The sequence below is a fragment of the Panthera pardus genome, unplaced genomic scaffold (genome assembly GCF_024362965.1).
Source record: "Panthera pardus isolate Hobbes unplaced genomic scaffold, ASM2436296v1 HiC_scaffold_11, whole genome shotgun sequence".
In the NCBI taxonomy this organism is placed as follows: Eukaryota; Metazoa; Chordata; class Mammalia; order Carnivora; family Felidae; genus Panthera; species Panthera pardus.
In genome coordinates this window covers 68175788-68190261 of record NW_026526666.1, presented here as the reverse complement: position 1 = coordinate 68190261, position 14474 = coordinate 68175788, and the positions used below count along the sequence as shown (strand labels likewise).

Below are 14474 nucleotides of genomic sequence, written 5' to 3'. Positions count from 1 at the left end.
GCAGAGGGTAGAACCGGGAACACCCTTGAGGCAGTGGGGCTCCCAGTGTATTTTGTCCCCTCCTCTACAGCCCTCAGCTCGCTGGACCACAAACATGTCACATGTTTGCCTTTCCCACTCGAAGGTGAGCTTCATGGGCAGAGGCCCCACATCAGACAATGATTAATCCATCTTTGTTGGCTCAAAGGAGTGCCTGTGGGTGTGTTCTCAAGAAGGCACGAAATACCGGAGGTCTATGGAAAGTAGGAAGGGTGGATGAGGCTGGAGAAGTAAGGGAGGGCTCGGGCTGCTATAAATGCCAGGAAGCTGAAGTTTAATTCACTAGGCAAGAGGGAGCTACAGAAGGTTCTAAGGAGAGAAGTGAATTGACCTAAGACTTTGTTTTAGAAGATTATTCTGATGGTGATTTAGAAATGAGACTGCAGAAAGGGTGAGCAACTAGAAGGCCTCTGCATTGGTTTAGACAAAGAAAAACTGGTACAGGCCTGAATGCGCAGCAGCAGTAGGGCTGGAAAAGAAAGACTTAAAAGAGAACCTGCAAAGCCCACCTAGAATTGGCCTTTTCTTTGCTCCCACCCCTCTCCCTGCCAGTGCCTGGCTTCTACCTATAATTCTTACCATGGGCCCTATGACTACATATTACCTGAGGATGATGCCCCTTTCTTCTCCATCACTCTGCCCCTGACAAAAACCTATACTTTTCAGGGCCTGATAAGTGAACTCTTGTCTGCCCCAGGTCGTGCTGTCATTTCAATGCCAGTACCTCAGCTGTACTGGTGCATTCACTTATTATGGCACTGGGCCTGGCATGTAGGAAGTAGTAAAGGGACATCTGACGACCAAAGGAATTTAGCACACCCAAATAATAACATAGCATAGGTGCCTGGATGGAATAACATAGAATTTTAAGACTGAGCCTACTGAAACCAGTTTTTGCCCCATAAAAACCACAAAATTCAATCCTATGAGCCACAGTAGCAGGCCAGATTGCAGTTGGATAATAGTGAGCTCTCGACATGGGTAGCTCTCACTTTCACAACCTGTCTGGCAAATAAATGAGAGTGAGCAAAGAGAGACCAACGGTAAACCAAGTCTTGAGTCACATGGCTCCTCTACGGAGGATGGGAGCTCCTCTGAGATTTCCTCAGTAAAATGACAACTAAACGCAGAGAGGGCACGGAGTGTGTGCTCTGTAGAAGGGAGGCTGGTAAGAGAGGAAGAAGACGAGCAGAATGGGCTTGAAAACTCTGAAATGAAAACTGTCCACTGGCTCAAAAACTGGCCTTGAGCTACACATTTCAGGGTCATTTCTTCCATTGGCTTTCACTCCTTCCAAGCATGCTGTGGGGTGGGTGGGAAGATTAGCTACTTTACAAAGCAGACTGCCAAGCAGGGCCTTGGCACTGGAAGACCTGTTTTCCAAGGCCAGCTTTGCCATTTATTAGCAGGCAAGTCTCAGCCTTGGTGTCCTCATCTATGAAATGGAAATAGTCATAGCGATCTCTACCGACAGGGGCAAAGGGAGGACTAACAGAGACAATGCACACACACGTAGCAAAATCATCAGTACAGGTGGGTTTGTTTCTTTTTTCCTTGAAATGATATCACAATCTGTTGAGAGGAGGGCTGTACTGTAGGGTCTGATGCAAATGAAGCCATGACATAAACCACCACAGGCTGGAAAAATGCAACGCCCCACAGCAGTGTCTTTGACATTTCCTGGATATAAGAAGAGGTACACTTGAACACAGCTCTGGGTTGGCCCTGGGAAATAGCCAGTAAAGTAACACACTTGTCACCCAAAGCCATAAAGTAGCCCTAAAACTGCCCCTGAACCCATGCTGTTGTTGCCAGAGAGGGATTAATTACTCATGGCTAATTCACAAACATAAAGCCATCTCTGCCTCACCATTGAGAGCTCATCTCCTCACATTTGATGCCACAACACAGTGGTGTTTATACCTGGGAGATGCCAGAAGATGAGCTCTTTAAGATGAAGTCACTGTGAGCAATTCTCAGAGCCACCACGTTCAAGTCAAGATGGAATTTCAAGACACACAGGAGAATTCTCTCGGGATAAATGAATCCCCAAACCCACCCTGGTCCTTTCAATCAGGTCTGCAGCCAGGGCATCGGCTCCCATTTAAAAATTAACCAGCTGATTAGAATTCGAAATGTGGTCTAGCCAACCTCAAGTTGTTTCTTCCTCTCCTTTTCTCCTCCCAAGAAAAGAAGTGAACGAGGTAGGGGAGGCGCTTTCAACTCACTTTGCTCAACTGGCACCATGGTTCTTCTCTGGATCTACTCTGCCAATTTCCAGATGGTGCCTAGATGTGTTGTTGTTGTTGTTGTTTTTAATGACCCCAGAGATTTATCAACATTCCAACTTGGAGGATGAATAGTCTATAGATTGAAGATTCATGGTTCTAGGACCAATAACTACATTTCTCACTTATGAGGACTTTCATTGATTTTTAAAATCAGAGTCGGTGAGGGCTGCCTAGCAGCCTCTCTGCAGTGCTTGAAGAGCCAAGCAGTTTGTTTGCTGAAAGAACAAGTGGATGAATGAACAATCTCTAAAGGAGGAAAGCAGTCATTAACACACTAAGTCACATACATACCACTGACTTCTGACACACACCCCTTCCCTTCTCCTAAGGCCCTTCCAGATCTAGGAGTATAATACAATCATCAAGAAGCATGCTTTCTTTTCTTCTAGCCAAAGGGAAGCTGAGGTTACAACCTAGTTACAACTTCCTCAGGCCTATACTCTTGGGAAATAATTCCCTAGCCCCTTCCGTTAGGTAATTAAAAGCAAACGAACAAAATAAAACCTAATCAGCTACAAAGGTTTCCCTTTTCTATCTGCATGCTTCCTCTCATTCTGGTTTTCTGGACTCATCTGTCCTCGGGTGTTGTGAATGGGCCTACACCCCTGTACCCCGGAGTGTGTCAGAGAAGTGGTGAGGATACAGTCTGTCAAAAAGGGCGACCAGTCTTTAGTTCTTCTTCCCCACTCCTCAACTGCAAACCCACTTTCCAGAGGCCACGTGAGGTGGTGGAAAGGACCTAGAGTCACAAGCCAGAGCTCTGACCTGCTAATTTGCCATGGGACCCTAGGCAAGTCACTTCTGTGTTTCAAGCCAGTTTCTTTATCTGCCAAGTTTAAATATGATACATGCTGGCTTCATCTTTCAGGCTAAATGTGAGAAAGCAAAGGAAGTCGGAAAGATTGGAAAGGTCTTAAAACTACATCTTCATGCAGTTAGGAACTGGCCTTCCCTTCCTAACCCCGGTCTTCCCTTCCAAGTGGAGACTGGGCCAGCTGACTATCCCTGCCCACTCCAAGGTACCCACCCCCCCCCCCCAGCAGCAGCTAAAAGGCTGCTCCCCAAAACAGAAGTGATACTTTCTTCTTCCTCTCATGTCTGTACCCAAGTCTCTCAGTACTAGCTGGGAAGGAGTGTCCACTGACTTCTCTTTACAAAGGAAAAGGTGCCTCAATGTGGCAGAAATAACTTGGTGTAGGAGGCTGATGGGCTGGTTTCTTGTCCTATCAGCTGCTGAACCTCAGTGTCCTCATCTGTCAAAATGGGGATGAGACCACCTGCCTTGCCATTTGTCAGGGCCCTGAGAAAGCAGGAATGGGAGGTCTGGTCTTAACCTGACCAGAAACTCTTTCCTCGCCCTCAGCTCTCAACCCAGGGAGGCTTCTGGGAGATTCAAAAGGGGTGTGGAGGCTGAGGGATGCTGAGTGCCACTACTACCTCTGCCACCTAGCCAGGAAGGGGCAGGAGAGAGAGGCATGCAGAGATCAAGGCCTCCTCATCCTGTCCAATGATGACCCGGATGGGACAAGCATGTCATAGCTTCCTTCTGTGAAGGGGGACTCCCACCTAGAAGAGTCTGACAACATCCAGCTAGCCTCCTCAGTTCCAGGAGGCACCAAGGGCCTTAAAGGAAGACAGACAGAGAAACTTGAGGAGACAGAAGGAGCAGAGAGGGAAAGGACCAAAGAGAAGGTGAGAGGCAAAGAAATGAACGTGCAAAGGAAGGGAGAGAAAAGAAAAGTGAAGGAACCAGGAGAACAGGCAGAAACAGAAAGAGGACTGACGGAGAAAGAGCGATGGAGACAGACTGACAGCGCGGGAGTGTCGGGGAGGCGGGGAAGACAAAGGGGACCATCCGGTGTTTTTAACTGGTCTGGCCTTTTCGAGCCACCCCATCCCCAAAAGAAAAGCCTAGGGGGCGGGAGGAGGAGGCCGAAGCGAGCAGAGGCTCCCCCCGGCCCCCTCCGCCCCGGGTCCCTGCCCCCGCCCGGGTCCCGCCGTCCCTCCCGGCCCGCTCGCTCACCTGCCAGCGCCAGGATCTGGGCCTTGTGGAGCAGAAGCGCGCCCCAGTCGCGGGGGGCGCGCGGGGGGCTCTCGGGCCCGGCGCCCAGCTCCTCCGGGCCCCGGTACACGGCGTACACCTTCTGGTTGTCAAAATCCAGCCGCGAGCGGGGGCTGAAGTCGCGCACGCACGACACTGGCAGCGCGTAGCAGACGTTGTCCTCCAGGAACCGCACAAAGGCGTACATGGTGGGCGCCGGGGGCGGGCCCCGGTCGGGCCGGTCAGCCCGCGGGGCGGGCGCGGAGGTGGGGACCCGGCGGGGGGCGCGGGCCGCGCGGCCGGGCCGGGGGGCGGGGGCGGCTCCCCGGGACCCGGGCTCCCCCCACTGTTATTGTTCCTGAAAGCACCGCTCTGCCAATCGGCTGCTCTCGCCTGGGCGCGGAAAAGGGAGGGAGGGGGGGTAAGGGGGCGGGGGGCGGGTGAGGGGGGTTTGGAAGCGCACCGCCACTCGCAAAGTCAGACCCGAGCAATCACAGCCGGAGCGCGATTCGCGTAGGGAGAGGAAAGGGCAGGGAGACTGAATGGCAATAATAATAATAACAACAACAATAGCATTGCAGCAGAGGAAACAAATGCATCGACGAAAAGTCGCGCTGCGTGCGGAGAGTATGATACCGCTTCAACAATCGCGCTGCAAAACAAATCGAATCGCAACAAAACTGCACTGCAAAGGAGGGAAGAGAGTGTGAGAGAATGAACGCAGGGTATGGGAGGGGGGCAGTCTCGTTGGGATCCCTTAGTGTAAACTTGCACTTGCAAGCAAGCAGAATTTTAGAGTGTTTCAAATAATTGTAGCCACTCCTCTTAGCTCCTTTAGTTCCCTTATCATTTTTTTCTTCTTCTTTTTTTGCAAAACTGCCAGGTCCTGCTGTGGGGAGGGTCAGTCAGCCAGAAACGTTCTCCCAGAGCTGCCAAACTAGTTCTGACCAGACCGGGGGCTTATCTGGGATTTCCAGTTGGACCAGCTGGCTGGGGTGGTGGAGGGTTAGTCCAAGGCAGCCCTCAGCCAGAGAGAGCAGGGGGCGACCCTCTCCCCTGTAGTCTTCGTCCACCGAAGCCCCTCTCCACCAAGTGGCTGGGACCACTTGGAATGAAGCAGGGAGTGGAGGGGTGCTCTGAGGGAGGCAAGCCCAGGGTTAGCTGGACATTTTGGAGCACTGTGAGTTCAGGAATGGGACTCCGAGGAATACCAGTCTTTGCTCTGTCCTTAGTTTTCTAGGTGGAAAAGAGCTTAGAGGGGCTTGGGTACCCCCAGACTAGTCATGAAACAACTGAAAAAGGGCTGACGGGACTCTGCTCACAGGGACCAGAGCCTGTTCAGAGGGGACCAGCAGTCTCACACTGACGCCCCTGTATCATACATGGCTGCTTATATCCCCAATTTCCAGCCCAGGCCTGGCACTTGGTAGGGACTTCAATTTGGTGTGAAGAACAATAAATAGAAATCTGCATTCAGCCAGCCATCCAGTAATTCCTTCTTCTAGTCAAGTAACCGATATTTTTTGGGTATGCACTATATGCCTGATTCTGGCTAGGTGCTAGTAGTAGAGAGATGAACAGACCAGACAAACACCTAGATTCCTTGTAGTGTTAGATAGTGCATCAGAAATGAGGTTTTGGATACCTATGCCAAAATTAGATATGTTATTAAATGGATAACACCTTCCCTGTCCTCAAAACCCTTATGGTCCCGTCTGAGAGTAGTAAAAATGTTTAGGTAAGTGATTATGTTATAGTCAGACAAGTGTTCTCATGGAGGAATGCTTAATGGAGGTGGCAGACCTAATTAAATGTAATATGTTTTAAAATTTATTTAAATGAACTCGAGCTGTTAAAAAAAATGCACTAAAATATTGTTTCATAGTAGTGGTGAGTGATTTTGTTTTCTTTGTGTTTTACATTTATATGTTTATATTTAACTATTTTCCACAATAAGCAAGCATTATGTTATGATCAGAAAGTATTACATATTATTATTATTTTTTTTTAACGCCTACTTATTTTTGAGACAGGGAGAGACAGAGCATGAACAGGGGAGGGTCAGAGAGAGGGAGACACAGAATCTGAAGCAGGATCCAGGCTCTGAGCTGTCAGCACAGAGCCCAACATGGGGCTAGAACTCATGGACTTCGAGATCATGACCTGAGCCGAAGTCGGCCGCTTAACCAACTGAGCCACCCAGGCACCCCTACATATTATTTTTAAAAAAAGCACTCTACTCACATTTTGGATCAGCTACACTAATGATGAAGCTGGTAAGCCAAAACCCCCAAATTATTTCATCGTGATTTGGGGATTATGTTAAACGGGTGAACCTCATTAACACACATCTCCCAGATCCAAATGCACAGGTCAGATTAAGCTCCCTTAAACCATGCCTGTGGTATATATGTGGTTGTAGCCAGATATGACCACTAGTTTCCTGATGCAGATGTTGGCCTGACGTTGACCCACATGCTTGTGGAAAAATGAGGTGCCACACTGAGTTGTTCCAGAAGATTTACCTTCATGATTATGATTTCTTTGGACTGATCTTAAATGAGGTTTTATCTTAAGAATACATTCCTATGGTGGCCAAGGGGAAGTAATGTGTAGCAAGGCTTCTGATAACTCACAAGATGGATCATGCAGAGTTGGCCATATTTAATGAAAGTCCATGAAGCTCCAAATTAGGTTTGCAAAATAACTTCAGGTAGTACCATGGCCAACCTCCTATGCCATCTAAATGAAAGTGACCCCCAAATACAGTATCAGTCTCCTCTTTCTTACCACTTTACTGGAAATAGTACATACAGACACTTTAAACTATCTGACATTTCCCAAGATAGCATGCTTTATCAGGTCCCAAGCCTTTATGCTTGCTCTGCCCTCTTTCTGGGAAGTTCTTCCTCTTAGGGCACATGCTGACATCAATTTCCCCCAAACCAGCTCTAATGTCACCTCCTTTGTGAAGTCTTCCCCAACCGCTTGCACTCCTGAAGCACAGGTGATCTCCGTCTACTATTTTGTGCCAGCACCTTTTATCTTCCCTCATTACAATGAGCTCTTTGAGGGGGTACAAAAAAGGCTGAGTAACCTCGGAATCCCAGGTTCCTAGCATATTTAGATGCTTATAAAACAAATGTATTAAAGAAAGATAACACGAGGTGCACCGTTTTTCTGAAAATCTGCCCCCTTTTTTCAGAGTTGGAGCTGAACCCAACTCTATCTCATTCCCAGTGACCAAAGGGTAGGCACTGTTTCCACTCCTTGTAAGACAGATTTGTGAACATGTTAAATATCACCATACCCTCAGTTCCCCACCCAAGTCAGAGTAAATAATTCTCATAAGAAGGCAGTTCCATGTCCCAAGAACCCAGAAAGATGAAAAGAACAAAGTGACACGGATGCTAGCAGAGTAAACACAGACTCAAATACATTTTGCACGTAGGTGCACAGATTCTAGAGAAGGAACGACAGGTACGCAGGTATGGGATGCTCAAAGAGATACCACTGGACAGCCTAAGGGCAACAGAAAGACATCCCTGCTTCTGCTTCCGGTGTGACTCACACAGTCAGTCTTTAAACACAGCTTCATGGAGAACCTACTAAGTACTTCCTCTGCCCTAATGGAAATGGAGTCAAAGTACCTCTGACATGGAGACGCTAGCCCCAGGCTTTACACATATCAGAAACTCAAGACAGTGCTGATTCATTGATTAGCAAGCAAAGACAGTTCAACAGTATAGATTTCAAACTTAAAGAGGTGGTTAAAATGTCAGGTTCGACCAAATCATGGTTGAATCCCCTCTTCAATATCCCTCTCCAATGGTCATCCATATTCCTCTTACACAGTTCTAATGTCAGGAGGCTTACTAGCACCCCTTAACTTTTGGACACTATTGACTGGGAGAAAGGTCTTTCTTACTTACACTGGGGCAGAACCTTTCACCTTGTAGCTGCCATAGTAGGTTCACCACGAAGAGTCTCATGTCAGCTCTTCCAACATGGAAAACTTGGGATCCTGTCTCCTTAGCATCTTATCTATCTTCTGCTCAGACATCTTCATTTCCTTCGCCTGTCTTTCCTCATATGACCTGGTTTCAGTGATGATAATTGTGATATCTGCTTTTCCTCCAAATGTTACTATAACCCAGGCATGCTGGAGCGCCATGTATACATCTCAATTAATCCACACCAAACCCTTGAAGTGGGCATTATTAACCCCATGATAGAGTTGAGAAACTGGAGACCTACAGCAAAGCAGTTTGGCTGTGGGGGTCCCTGAAAGGTTGCAGTCATATTTACATTATAGACAGTCTGCTCTAGAGGCAGTGTAGGGGAAGGGCTGGAGGGGGGGGGGCAACGCTGGGGAGTGGGAGGCCTGTGATGAGGCTAACTGTCCTGTGCTTGTCCCTCCCCAGCCCCCTCTTTCTGCCGGCCAAATGTACTTTGCCTTTCGTCCAAGTCATTTTAATGGAGCAGAAAATGTACACATCTGGGGAAGCTTTGCAACTGCAGTTCCATTGTGTTGTCCTGTGGAGTTCTGCAGAGCCTTGGGTGAATGTCAAGCTCCTTCAGTTTAGCCAGCTGAGGCATGTTCAGTGGCAGCAGCGGGACTTATGTTTCATATTACTGCATGGAATTCTCAGTGTACTTTGCAAAACTATTTTAAGGAGACCTGGGTTCTGTGAATTTTAAAAGCAATTGGAGCATGTCTTTTCAACCTCGTCACTAATGATTGACCACATTTTTTCATGATTTTGCCTTTTTTTTTTCCTCTGTGATATTTAATTTGACTTTTAAAGTCTCTGCTTTAAAATTCTTGCTCCCACCCCCAGAAAGTAACTTGCTGGGCTGTGAGCCTAGGGCCCCCATCTTCTCAGGTAAACTCGAGGAAGTGGATAGGTAAACTAGGAGGCTCTGCACCTGCTGGGAGGCCCATGGTAGGCATTACCCTGAGTTGGGTACTGTCACCCCAAAGCAGGGGCATCAAGCCAATGCATCCACATAAACTCCCCATCATGAAGTCTGGCTGGATTTGGTTGTGGGTTTGGGGCAGGGGAAGAGAACAGCAGTAGAGAGCAGGAAGGAAGGAAAGAGAGGAGTTGCTGTTGAAGACAAACTCAAAAGCCAGTGGACATTGCCTGAAGTTGGAAGGAATGCCAATTTGTCATGCAGGTGACAGCTTGGAGGGCCAAAGGAGTATGGGCTTTGGAATTGGCCCAGCGGTTAAACCCTGACTTTGCCACATCTTTTCTGTGACTTTGGGCAAGACAATTCACCTCTCTGAGCCTCAGTTTTCTTATCTGTGAAATGAGGCTATCTTGTGGAGTTCTTGTGAGGCTCCGGGCAGGAATTTTTCACCCTCTCTGTTATCAGGATCACCTGGGAAACTTAAAAAAATATCCCATTTCCCAGCTCCTATCCCCCAAGATCTTGATTCGGTTGGTCTGGGGATAAGGCCTGGGCATTAATTTTTATTTCTTTTAAATTCCCAGATTATTCTAACATCAGACAAGGTTGAGTACTTCTAAGTTGTAAAATTTTAAGGTAACATGCCAGTCACATAGAAATTATTCAACGAGTTGTAGGTATTATTTTCAGGGGAAACATACAGAGTTCTGAAATGTCTATGTAACCTCTCTGAGGAACAGTAATTTCTTCATCTTAAACATGACATACCAATGTGAAAACAGGCAGCGTATTATTGTCTTAGGCCCCAGATCTAAATCCTGACCTAATAAGTAAGGCCTATTCTTCCTAAGTGTGTGGTCATGGACAAGTTTCTGAATCTCTCCAAGCCTCATTTTCTTAAAGGGAATATTCATACAGCTTCATAGGGTTGTTATGAGGATTAAATGAGATATGTAAATGTAAATGTAAATGTTTATGTAAAATGATTGGCACAGTGCCTAACACATAGTGAGTCCTCAATAAATTGTAGTTGCTGCTATTGTCATGCATATTATTATGTTTATTATGAGAGCTCTTATCCCCTTGCTGAGAATAAGGAGCCAATGAATGTTTATTGTATCAAATTGAATATAATGAGTTGAACAACGCTGATAATTATCCAATAAGCGCCCCCAGCATGCTTCCATCCAAGTGCCACATCTTTTAAACCAGAGCCCTGGGCACAGATGGGTCACTAAAGAAGCTCAGATCTCACACATTCAGGCCTCTGAGGCTCGGGATGTTGCCCAAATTTGCAGCATACACTTCCAAGATATTGTGTTTGAAGCCATGCATTCTTTCAAACTGACTTTGTGAAGTACTTTCTTAGAATAAATAAAAACTTGTATGCATTACACAAAGTGTGAAATGCAAAAACATTTATAGCGATTGAAAGCCTTGTGAATTAGCACCTTGGCTTGATGTTCAGATCAAGCAGACAATGGTCAAGCTCAACCAATGAGATCTCAGGTCTGTTATGACCTTCTGTGGGTCACACACAGGAGTTGGTCATACAGATGACCTGAATCCAGGCATTCTACTTCAGTAGTATATACCCTACATAAGCAACACAAAGCAAACAAACTCCCAATGGTCAAAGACCAAAAAAAGTTTGGTCGAACAAGTATTTGTTTAGGGTTTTCCATATGCCAGTCTAGGTGCTAGGATACAACAGTGAAAAAACAGATAGGGTCTCTTCTCTAGTGGAGCAAACGAATTCCCAATGTAGCCCAAAAAACAGTAGAAACCCCGTTTGTAGTTTTCTTTTAGTGCCACTAGATAGGTTGACATTTTCAAACAGTTATCTCTAAGGAGAAAACAAAATGGTCGAAGACCAGTAGAAGAGGTTGTGACAAGGGAACATTATTTGAATTGGTTTTGAAAAGAAACAAAAAACTTGGCTTACCTTGGAAAAATGCAACTTGCCTCAATTATGAATTTTAATTAGGGGCCGATTAGTTTTAGAAGCTGCCTCTGGTTTCACTTATTAGATAAACTCATTCTGTTATTTTTCAGCTGAAATGTCACTTCTTCAGGAAAGTCCTTCCTGACTTGTTCCTCCTATTGGAGGAACCCTCCACAGACCTCTGCCCTCCACAGACTACTAGCTCAGGTCCCTTTTACATATTTTCACAGCTCCTTATATTTTTCATCGTGGGGTTTATTGTAATATGTAATATACATTTATTCTATTATTGCCTGTTTCTGCTGGTAGACCAAAAGCTCCACTAGAGAAGAGATCCTATAAATTTTCTTCACTGTTGTATCCTGCCACCTAGCCTGGCATATGGGAGATCCTAAACAAATACTTGTTGAATTAGTGAAGTTGAAACATAGACCCTGGAGGAGAGGAAAGTTCCCAAAGGTGAGGAAGAAGAGGTATTCTCAGGGCTTTATTCTGTCCCTCTGAGTCTCACCTTCCTCTTGTGAGTGTGTCTCTGTTTCTGGGCCCCTCCCATGTCTGGTTCCCAAGTGCGGCCTCAAAAAACAATAAAAGCCCCCTTTGTAGTTTTCTTTTAGTGTCACTAGATAGGTTGACATTTTCAAAAGGTTATCTCTAAGGAGAGAACAAAATGGGTATCATTATAGAAAAATGTGCATAATGGAAAAATAGTCAAGTTGACAATCACACATAGTTGACACAGGCTAATTCCAATACCAAGATAATAGTATTAGGAACCTCACTGGCACAGTTCATGGGTCTCCTGGGAAACAAGATGGTGATTCAGCTTCATCCTGCAAGGCTAGACTTCCTTCTTACCCTGCTGTTGGCTGAAGTCACTGACTCTCTAACCCCCTAGTCTTCTGATGATTCCAACATTATTTGGTAGGAAACAGGTCCTTTAAAGACCATATGCTAGTTCTCTGGTTACCATCTCTGCTCATCTCAAGTACCTCCTGGCTCAGAATGTCTGCCTTTCACAGTCCTCATATGGTCAGAGTGCAGCCCACAGTGTCATTCACTCTTAGGCTTTTGTTTGGTAACTCTGGCTGCCATTCTGATGAGAGGCACAAAAGGGAACATTCATTTAGGAAGTCAACTCATCTCTGAAACTCATAGCAAATTATGAACAACTCTTTTTCTTAAGAATGTCTCCTAACCAGACCATAAATTCAGTATAAAATCAGAAGAAAGGAATGAAAATGGAACTAACAATTATTGATTTCCAGGACAGAAACAGTATTGATTGCTTTACATATGAACTCCTTTCATCTTTTTAAACAACCCATAACTATTAATAACCCATTACTATTATTATCTCTATTTTTCTGATGAGGAAGCTAAGACTTAGGGAGGTGATAGAAGTTGTTTATAGTCCCGTGGAGAATACTTGAACCTCAGTTTTTTGATCCAAAGCTTGAGTTTCAGGGCATGTTTTGATGTAGGCCCTACCTCAGTTTCCTGAGACAACAGGAGCTAAACTGCCCATGGAATTTGACCTCTTTTTCTGAAAGGCTTGAATCTCCACTTAGAAATCTGAGAACTGGGTCTTATGAGAAAGCCCAATAACTATCATTCCAAGCATCCCTAACTTGAGTAGCTAATGATTCTGTGAATACTGACAATTTGATAACATTATCTGACCTGAATCTTTCAAGTACTATGAGTTTTCTAACTGTTCAAGCAGATTTCTATAGTCTTATACCTTCTGTTAATGGGAGTTTGAACCTGCTGGGAATCACCTGTTACTTCATAGTCTAGGTGTAGACTCCTCTGAGCCAGAACAAAATAGGATCCGAGAGCTCTGGGCAGAGATATCTCTGGGTGAAGAAGTGTCACCTCCTCCCAAACCCGTTCTTATCCTACTGTTGTTTAGAGGAATATGAGTAAGAATAGGAATTATAGCCATGAACCTTTGTGGAATGCTTCGCTCATACCAGGCTTTACATACATTTCTCATTTAATCCTCAAAATAATCCTGGGTAGTAGGTACGATTAGATAGCCTCATTTTAAAGTTAAGGAAACTGAGACATAGGGATGTTAGATACCTTGTCCAAGGTCACTCAGAAATAAATGGTGGAGCCAGGATTTGTGACTCAGTTTGCTTGACTCTAGAGCCCCAACCGTGGACTTCTACTCCAATTCTGGTTCCCCCTGAGTCTGACTCTTGCCTCAGTGAAAGTGATCTGTGTCCTTCTAGCTAACATGGGGAGGTGATAGAGAATCATTCCCAGAGGGTCATATGCTGGTTCTTTAGGGATGTCCAGATCATCTTGATTGATCCAGGTAATACCCTGGCTGGCACTATCTAAAAAAGCACCCTGGAGTTCATTGATATTTTCATCCTATGTTGTGGTAGGTGAGAGTGTACTAGATTTAACCCATAGTCTAAATAAAATTTTCTTTTATTTACTCAAAACAAGTTTCTTTATTTAGTAGCCCAGTAAGTCCACCTATTATGCTAACCAGAAAAAAAAGTCTTTGACCTCTGGGTTTTTATATCATGATGGAGAAATGACTCATATATACAATTTACAACACATTTTCTGTTGATAGTTCTTTTTCATATATTCCTTTTGTGCTGGTGGTAGGTGAATTGGAGTGAAGAATATCAAAACCCTACCTCCCCCTTTTTACTATCAGGCATACCCTTATTATCAATGCAGAAATATGGCAAGAAGAGAGGAAAACATGATAATCCATTAAGGGTGAAACATTCCTCCTAAAACATAGAATAACAGGAGCAAGACACACAGGGGCTTGTGAAACTCTAGAGGAAGCGGTTAGGGAGACATTTAACTCAACTGGTAGGCAGAGTAGGTAACACCAGGACCCCACCTCCACCCTGCTAATGGGTCTTGCCACACTGCTGGGCCATCAAATGGTTTCTCATCACTGAGCTCTGCTTCTGGCTCTGGGACCAATTCTAGAGAAGTAACATGGCCCAGAAGAAGTTATGAGACAATAATAAAAGTAAAAAGTGCACAGCCTTGGAACTCAGATTTGGGTTCAATTAATATTCCATCACCAAGGTAATTTGGGACCTTGGGCAAGTCTCTAACTCTCAGCTTTTTCCATTGTCAATCAGAGTCTTATAAGGTGGTCACAGCGTCTAACAGTTTGCATGTAAAGTGCCTGATAGGCAATGCCTCATACATGGTAGGTTCCCCCAACTATCAGTTGTCCTCATTCTCTTCTTCTGAA

The 14474-nt window shown here is 45.4% G+C and overlaps 1 protein-coding gene across 10 annotated transcripts in view; it reads right to left on the bottom strand.

Annotated features, from left to right (window-relative positions):
- LOC109266906 (BEN domain-containing protein 5) overlaps positions 1 to 14474 on the bottom strand; it is a 1451617-nt gene that overhangs the window by 249024 nt on the left and 1188119 nt on the right. Inside the window, exon 1 of one of the 10 annotated variants that reach the window (XM_019449359.2) lies at positions 4354 to 4753. The exons of the other annotated variants lie outside the window; for them this stretch is intronic. Within the exon in view, the coding sequence (XP_019304904.1) occupies positions 4354 to 4579 (226 nt within the window). The 5' untranslated portion in view covers positions 4580 to 4753. Of the gene's footprint in view, positions 1 to 4353; positions 4754 to 14474 lie in introns of those variants that run through there. 10 annotated transcript variants of the gene reach the window in all.